The 7,424-nt window shown below is 60.1% G+C and overlaps 2 protein-coding genes across 2 annotated transcripts in view; one reads left to right on the plus strand and one right to left on the minus strand.

The window, feature by feature from the left end:
* Positions 1-197: 197 nt before the first annotated feature.
* On the plus strand, positions 198-6,560 carry POLD2 (polymerase (DNA directed), delta 2, accessory subunit). Its single transcript, XM_010001810.1, has 10 exons — positions 198-417; positions 3,467-3,588; positions 4,188-4,311; positions 4,755-4,869; positions 5,028-5,226; positions 5,350-5,430; positions 5,701-5,858; positions 5,974-6,101; positions 6,197-6,298; positions 6,403-6,560. The coding sequence occupies exons 1-10, from the start codon at positions 198-200 to the stop codon at positions 6,558-6,560; spliced, it is 1,407 nt and encodes a 468-aa protein (XP_010000112.1).
* Positions 6,561-7,112: 552 nt separating this feature from the next.
* Positions 7,113-7,424, minus strand: part of AEBP1 (AE binding protein 1) — an 8,020-nt gene continuing 7,708 nt past the window's right edge. The window contains exon 21 of the mRNA XM_010001926.1: positions 7,113-7,422. Within this exon, the coding sequence (XP_010000228.1) occupies positions 7,113-7,422 (310 nt within the window). The remainder of the gene's footprint in view (positions 7,423-7,424) is intronic.

Consider the following 7,424-nt stretch of genomic DNA (forward strand, 5'->3'; position numbering starts at 1 on the left):
GGGCGGCACTCGGGGGATTTTCTGACACCGGGAGGAGCTGGGCGGTACCGGGGTGCTGGGTGGGGGGGTCGGGCAGCCTTCGGGGGCGAGGGCTGGGTTGTGCTTTGGGGGGGCAACGGGTCACTGTGTATGGGGAGGGATTCGGGCCACCTGGTTTGAACGAATCCTGTTTCCTTTTCCTAGCGCCACCCCCCACGATGTTCTGGGCCCAGGCAGCCCCCACGGCAGAGGCCTTGCTGAGCACCCCCCGGGGCGAAGCTCCCACCTTCTGGCGGGTGCCGGGCTCGGGTTACACCGACCGCTCGCAGCCCTTCCTGCTGGGGCCGCGCAGCTTCGCCCGCCAATACGCGCACGTCTACGCGGCCCGGCTGGGGGCCATGAGGCCCGCGCTGCAGCGCCGAGCCCGCCGGGCCTGGGGTGAGTCCCGAGGGGCGCGGAGAACCCCCGGGGGAGGGGGAGGGGTGGGGAATGGAGACCCCGCCTCGTTGAATGGGAAGGATGGGAAATTTAAACACACACACCCCACTCCTTTGAGGGTGTGGGGAACTGAAACACACCCCCCTCCCTTGAAAAAGCCTTTAAGATCATTGAATCATCAAATCCCAGACTCGTTTGGGTTGGAAGGGACTTCAAAGCCCATCCATTCCCACCCCTGCCATAGGCAGGGCCACCTCCCACCAGCCCAGGCTGCTCCAAGCCCCATCCAACCTGCCCTTCAACACCCCCAGGGATGGGGCAGCCACAGCTTCCCTGGGCAACCTGGGCCAGGGGCTGATTATCACAAAATAGTTTGGGTTGGAAAAGACCTCCACAATCACCACGTTCACCCTGCACTGCCCAGTCCCCATCAACCCATGTTCCTCAGCACCATCTCCAGGGCTTAGAAACCCCTCCAGGGATGGGGACCCCTGCCCTGGGCAGCCTGGGCCAGGGCCTGACAACCCTTTCCATGGAGAAATTGTTCCCAAGATCCAACCTCAACCTCCCCTGGGCAACTTGAGGCCGGTTCCTCTTGTCCCATCACTTGTTCCTGGGGAGCAGAGCCCGACCCCCCTGGCTCCAACCTCCTCTCAGGCAGTTGCAGAGCAGAAGGTCTCCCCTCAGCCTCCTTCTCTCCAGGCTGGACACCCCCAGCTCCCTCAGCTGCTCCTCACAAGTTCTCCAGAGCCTTCTTGTTCTCCAGACCCTTCCCCAGCTTCCTTGCCCTTCTCTGGACACAGGATTCAAGATGGGGCCTCCCAAGCTTCCACACAACTTGGTGTCATTACCTACAGGTGGCTTTTTGGCGCTCTGCACAACATTTCTAAAATCACCTTCCAACCTTTTATTTTTCACTCTGTGGGCTTGGGATCTTATAGCAGGTTTTTTTGGGGTGCAGATGCCCCAGCTGGGGAGAGATTGAGGTGGGGGGAGAGGCCCCCAGGGGGCATTTCCTCCACAGGGGGATCTTCACAGTTTCCATCTGACAGTGTCACAACAGGATGAAGCAACTGCCCAGATGCTGCCAGACATCCTGGTGCCACAGGGACTTCCCAAAACTGTGTCCAGCTCTGGAGCCCCTAAAACAGGAAGAACATGGAGCTGTTGGCGCAAGTCCAGAGGAGGCCATGGAGATGGGAGGCCGTGGGAGGGCTGGAGCAGCTCTGCTCTGGAGCCAGGCTGGGAGAGTTGGAGTGTTCAGCCTGGAGAAGAGAAGGCTCCAGGGAGACCTTAGAGCAGCTTCCAGTGCCTGAAGGGGCTCCAGGAAAGCTGGGGAGGGGCTTGGGACAAGGGCAGGGAGGGATGGGATGAGGGGGATGGATGAAAACTGGCAGAGGGAGATGGAGTTTGGAGATGAGGAGGAAATTCTTTGTTGTGAGGGTGGTGAGAGCCTGGCCCAGGTTGGGCAGGGAAGCTGTGGCTGCCCCATCCCTGGGGGTGTTGAAGGGCAGGTTGGATGGGGCTTGGAGCAGCCTGGGCTGGTGGGAGGTGTCCCTGCCCATGCAGGGGGTGGGACTGGATGATCTTGCCCTCTAAGCCAAACCATTTCATGATTCCATAATTTCAAAACATCTGATCAAATTCCCCCACAGGCTCAGCCCAGTGCTCAGCTTTGTCCTTCTAGGGAGTTTTTTGGGCTGGCTCCTTGTTTTTCTTTCTCTGGTTGTAGCCAGGATGGGGGGGGGGGGTTGGAATAAGAAGCCAAACCTACCCCCAGCAGTTCCAAAGGCCTTGTCATTTCTTGGAATGTTGCCCAGGGAGGCGGAAGCAGGACCCAGCAGGTTTGTAGAGCTCCATGTCCCCATGGGACCAGTTTCCTGTCTCACAGGCAAAATCTGGGGAGTGCAGTGACAACCTCCCCCCCCTCCCGGCAAACCCCTCAGGCATCTTATGGAGGTAGGGGGCGGGATTAGAGCCAAGAAGAAGGAATTTGAAGGCAGTTGTTGTGTTTTACATTCCTGGGATTGAGAAACACCTCCCAGGGCTCCTCAGGGGCACCATCCACTGGATGGGAGGGACATGAAGAGCAAAGGGAGAATTTGAGGGGGTGGAGGGATGAAATGTCAGCCACCATCATTGGCAGCAAGGAAGAACCTGCTGGAGGAGCCCAGGAGAGGAGCCTGGGAGCTGGTCCTGCTCCCTCCAGAGCTCCAGGCTTCAGGAGTTGGTTTAAATGGGGGAAACCAAAGCCCTCCCAGCACACAGGGGGTGGGGGTGCAGGGTCCCCAGGTTACTACAGGGCAGGGGGCAAGCCCTGGACTCAAGTCCCCACCAGGGAGATAGATTTTTGGCTGCAAAAAGGCAAGGAAATTCCAGGGCTGGGACACTCTCCCAACCTGCCAGGGTGGTTCCCCCATATCCCCCTGCTAAAGTGTCTTTATGCCTTCCCAGGATATACCAGTTCCAAGCTGGTGCAATTTTTCCCATGTGGAAAACTTTTGAGTCAATATTCCTTCCCAAGAGGGGCCCAATCAAGCCTGGAGGATCCTGAGGTTTAGTGGTTCCCTTCTTACAGCATGGTGGGGAAGAAGGAGCAGGGGAGAGGAATTGCAGCCACTCCTCAGCAACCTCTGGTCATGCTAGGATCTTCCCAGATGCCAAACTGTGATGGGATTTCTGAGCTTCCAGCAGGGATCCCTGGGCTTCCAGCAGGGATCCTGGGCAGGGCATCTGGCTTGGGTGTGAAGAATGATCCCTTCTCCCCATCAGATCAGAGTGGGATGTTTGGGTGGGATCTTTGCCTCATCTCCCAGGGGAGCAGGACGACTGGGTCCGTGCCAGGAGGGTGGTCCCAGGCCTGGGCAGAGCTGGATGTGTGTCCCAGCTGTCTTGGGGGGTGGCTGGGAGCTGGGTGCCCCCCCCCCATGGCAGAAGAAGCGCCTTGGGGCTCTTCTCCAGTCCCTTGGCCCCATCTGTGCCCCACATGTGGCTTTGGCTCTGTGGCCCTGGACCCCTTCCCAGCCTGGCTGAGCCCTCTAATCCGCAGGGGAGGACGTGGCTCTGCGGAAGCTCTGTGAGCTGCGCCCGGGTGAGAAGTGCTGCGTGGTGGGGACACTCTTCAAGGCCATGCAGCTTCAACCCTCCATCCTACAGGAGATCAGCGAGGAGGTAACAGTGGGGACAGTCCCTCCTGCTCACCTGCTGCTCCTTCCCTTCAGCTCCGATCTGGATCTCTGTGCCTGTCCCTAGATGTCACCACTAGTGGTGCCACCTCTTGGTGGCTGGTGGTGGTGTGTGGGGTGCCTTCCTGCTGTTGCTTTTCTCCTCGTTGAGAGCCAGCAGAGCAAACCCCCTTTCCCTGCTGCAGGGGGCAAGGAAGTGTCCAGAGGAGCTCCCCCACCCTGGTGTCATGCTGGGGGTCCTTTGGGGAGCGTGGGGCACGTTTGGAACCCACTGATCCCGGGCAGAGTTTGGAGGACACGGGGTTTTTGGGAATACATTTCCTGAGTCTCATTTTCCAGAGCTTGGGCCCAGACCTTGGCTGAGCCAGTTCCTCCCTGGCTGGAAGCCACGTGCCTGGGTTTAGGAAGTGAAGTGAAAACCAGCTCATCAGACCAGCTGGTGAGCAGCCCCCAGAGCCACTGAGGCCTCCATGGGGACTTTGGCCACTCTGGTTTCTACCAGGAAGGTTTGGCTGGGTGGGAATGTCCTTTAGGGTAGGTGGGTCTCAATGTGGCTGTCACAGCCTGCCCTGTGTGTGTCCCCAGCACAACCTGGTGCCTCAGCCACCCCTGCCCAAGTACATCCACCCCTCTGATGAGCTGATCCTGGAGGATGAGCTGCAGCGGATCAAGCTGGCAGGAGCCTTGGAGGTGCAGAAGCTGGTGACAGGTAGGGGATGGTGGCTTCTGGGTGGGAGCCACCTCACCTTCCCTAATCAAGAACTGATGGTCTGAAGACAGGCTGAGAGACGGGCCTGTTCAGCCTGGAGAAGAGAAGGCACTAGGGAGACCTTAGAGCACCTTCCAGTGCCTGAAGGGGCTCCAGGAAAGCTGGGGAGGGGCTTGGGACAAGGGCAGGGAGGGATGGGATGAGGGGGATGGATTGAAACTGGGAGAGGGAGATGGAGGTTGGACATGAGGAGGGAATTCTTTGGTGTGAGGGTGGTGAGACCCTGGCCCAGGTTGGGCAGGGAAGCTGTGGCTGCCCCATCCCTGGGGGTGTTGAAGGGCAGGTTGGATGGGGCTTGGAGCACCCGGGTCTGGTGGGATGCAGGGATGGGACTGGATGATTTTAAGGTCCCTTCCAACCCATCCCATGATTCTCTGCTGTAGGGACCGTCTTTGCCGTCTACGGTTCCGAGCAGGATGATGGGAAGTTCCTGGTGGAAGATCAGTGTTTCTCCAGCCTCCCCAGCCCGCTGCCCTGGCAGCGCCCCAGCTCAGACCAGTGAGTCCCCACCCTGACAGGAGCAGAGTTGTCTCATCCCTCGTGCCCGTGGGAGCAGCCACCTTGGAAGACAGTGGCAGATGGGGAGCCATGGGGAGACGGTCTGTGCCCCTGGTGCCCTGAGGGACATGGGGTGCTGTCCAATCCTCTGCCCCCAGGTTTGTGCTGCTGGTGTCGGGGCTCGGGCTGGGCAGCAGCAGTGGGGAGGCCCTGCTGAGCACTCAGCTGCTGGTGGATGTGGTGACAGGGCAGTTGGGTGCTGAGGGTCAGCAGAGCTGTGCTGCCCACATCTCCAGAGTCATCCTCGCAGGGAACCTGCTGAGCCAGAACACCCAGAGCCGGGACACCATCAACAAGGTAAGGTCCTGCAGCCTCAACCAGGCCTGCCAGGGTCCAGGATAGCACAGGGGTCCTGCTGAGGTGGGGAAGGAGAGTTGGGAGAGGACTCAGGTTTTTTCCCTCATTCTCCCTGCTCTCCAGGCCAAGTACTTGACCAAGAAGACCCAAGCTGCCAGTGTGGAGGCTGTGAAGATGCTGGATGAGATCCTGCTGCAGCTCTGTGTGAGTGCCTGGGGTGGGGTAGGGTTGGCCAGGGAGCTGGGGACCTTCCAGGGCAGTGGTGAGCAGGGGGGCTGCAGCCCCTCCATTGTGTCCCCTGACCTGCTGTCCCATCTCACCACCCCAGTGCCCCCACTGTCCTGTCCATTGTCCTATCCCATCCCACCACCCCATCCTCTGCTTGTTGGAGCCAAACTGGGGAGTGGGGCAGAGCTGGCAGTGAGCTCCAGCCAGGGGGTTCCCCCACCACCAGTGATTCCTCCCTGCCCACAGAACTCAGTGCCTGTGGATGTGATGCCTGGTGAGTTTGACCCTACCAACTACACGCTGCCCCAGCAGCCCCTGCACCGCTGCATGTTGCCCCTGGCCAGCGCCTTCCCCACCCTCCACCTGGTCACCAACCCCTACCAGGCTGACGTGGATGGTGTCAGGTACCAACCCCCACCCTGTGCCACCAGCGAGGTGACAATCATGGCCAGTATGGCAATCTGCATCTCCCTGTCCTCCCTCCCCTTTCTCCTCTTCCTTCCGCCCAAAACATTGCAGGTTTTTGGGGACATCAGGACAAAACATCAGCGACATCTTCAAGTACAGCAGCATGGATGATTACTTGGAGATCCTGGAGTGGACACTGCTGGCAGGACATATCTGCCCCACGGCCCCGGACACCCTGGGTAAGGGGAGGGCCAGGTGGCCACCGGGGCTGGAGGCTGTTTGACCTCCATAGGGGAGTGGGGGCAGGTCCCCCCCTCATTTTCCTCTCTTCCAGGCTGTTACCCCTTTTACACATCAGACCCTTTCATCCTCACTGAGTGTCCTCATGTCTACTTCTGTGGCAATGCTCCCCGCTTCCAGTCCAAGGTGCTCAAAGGTGGGTCCCACAGCCCCCACTCCAGTACTACCTGGAGGCTGGGGGATGGTGCCAGGGGGAGCCCAGGAGGGGGCTCATCAGCCTGACCCCCTCCACCTCTGCAGGGGAAGATGGGCAGCAGGTCCTGCTGGTGGCAGTGCCAGCCTTCAGTGCCACACAGACTGCCTGCCTGGTCAACCTGCATGACCTCAGCTGCCAGCCCATCACCTTTGCTGGCTTCAGCACCGAAGATGATGATGGGGACACGGAGGTCCCACACTGACTGGGTGGGCAGGGCACTCAAGAAATCTCCATCTCCTCAGAAGGTCCTGGGTGCCCACTGCCCTCCCAGGAGGACTGGCATGGGGCAGCCGGGGCATGGGAGAGAAGAGCTGCTGGTACCAATAGAACTTGATTTATTTGTGTAATAAAAAACGGGGTGGAGGTGACAGGGACTGTGCCTGCCCCCCTGTGGGCCCTGCCCTGGAGGGTGGCACCACCTCTGCCAGCCCCGGGACAGGGGACAGAGCTGGGCCTCTTTTGTCCCCTCTTGCTAGTGGAGGGCTGGCACTGCCCAGCCCAGAGGGATAGGACAACTTGTCCTGTCCTGCCCAGTGCTGGAGCCTGGCCAGAGGGAGGCTCTGTGGCCATCAGCCCTTGGGGGTGAGCAGCAGCACAGCGGGTCCTGCAGTCCTGGGAACAGCTCAGGTGAGGAGCTGGAGCCCCCCAGGTGGGCTGCTCCAGGAAGACTTTAGAAGCAGATGCTGGAGCCTGAAGGAGGCAAAACAAAACTGGCCATCTTGGCTGGAGGCAGGAGCAAGGGGACAAGCAGCTCCTAGTCCCCAAAATTCACGGTGTAGGTCTCGGCCGTGGTGAGGGGCTGTGCTGTTCCCGTCCCCACCTCCCAGGCCTCCAGCTCGGTCACCAGCTCTGTCACCACCTCCGTTTCAGTTTCCATCTCCCAGGTGCCAGCTGTGGGGGGTTCTTGGCTCCAGGATGCGTAGGTGGTGCTGCTGAAGGTCCAGGGCAAGGCTGTGGTGGGTGGTGGGGCGGTAGGACTGCTGGTGGTCGTGGTGCCATTGAGCAACCTCTGCCTCATCTGCTGCCGGAGCCGCATGCGCTGCCGGAGGCGCATCCGGAGGCGCAG

The sequence above is a fragment of the Chaetura pelagica genome, unplaced genomic scaffold, assembly GCF_000747805.2.
Source record: "Chaetura pelagica isolate M959 unplaced genomic scaffold, ChaPel_1.0 scaffold290, whole genome shotgun sequence".
NCBI classification, from domain to species: Eukaryota; Metazoa; Chordata; class Aves; order Apodiformes; family Apodidae; genus Chaetura; species Chaetura pelagica.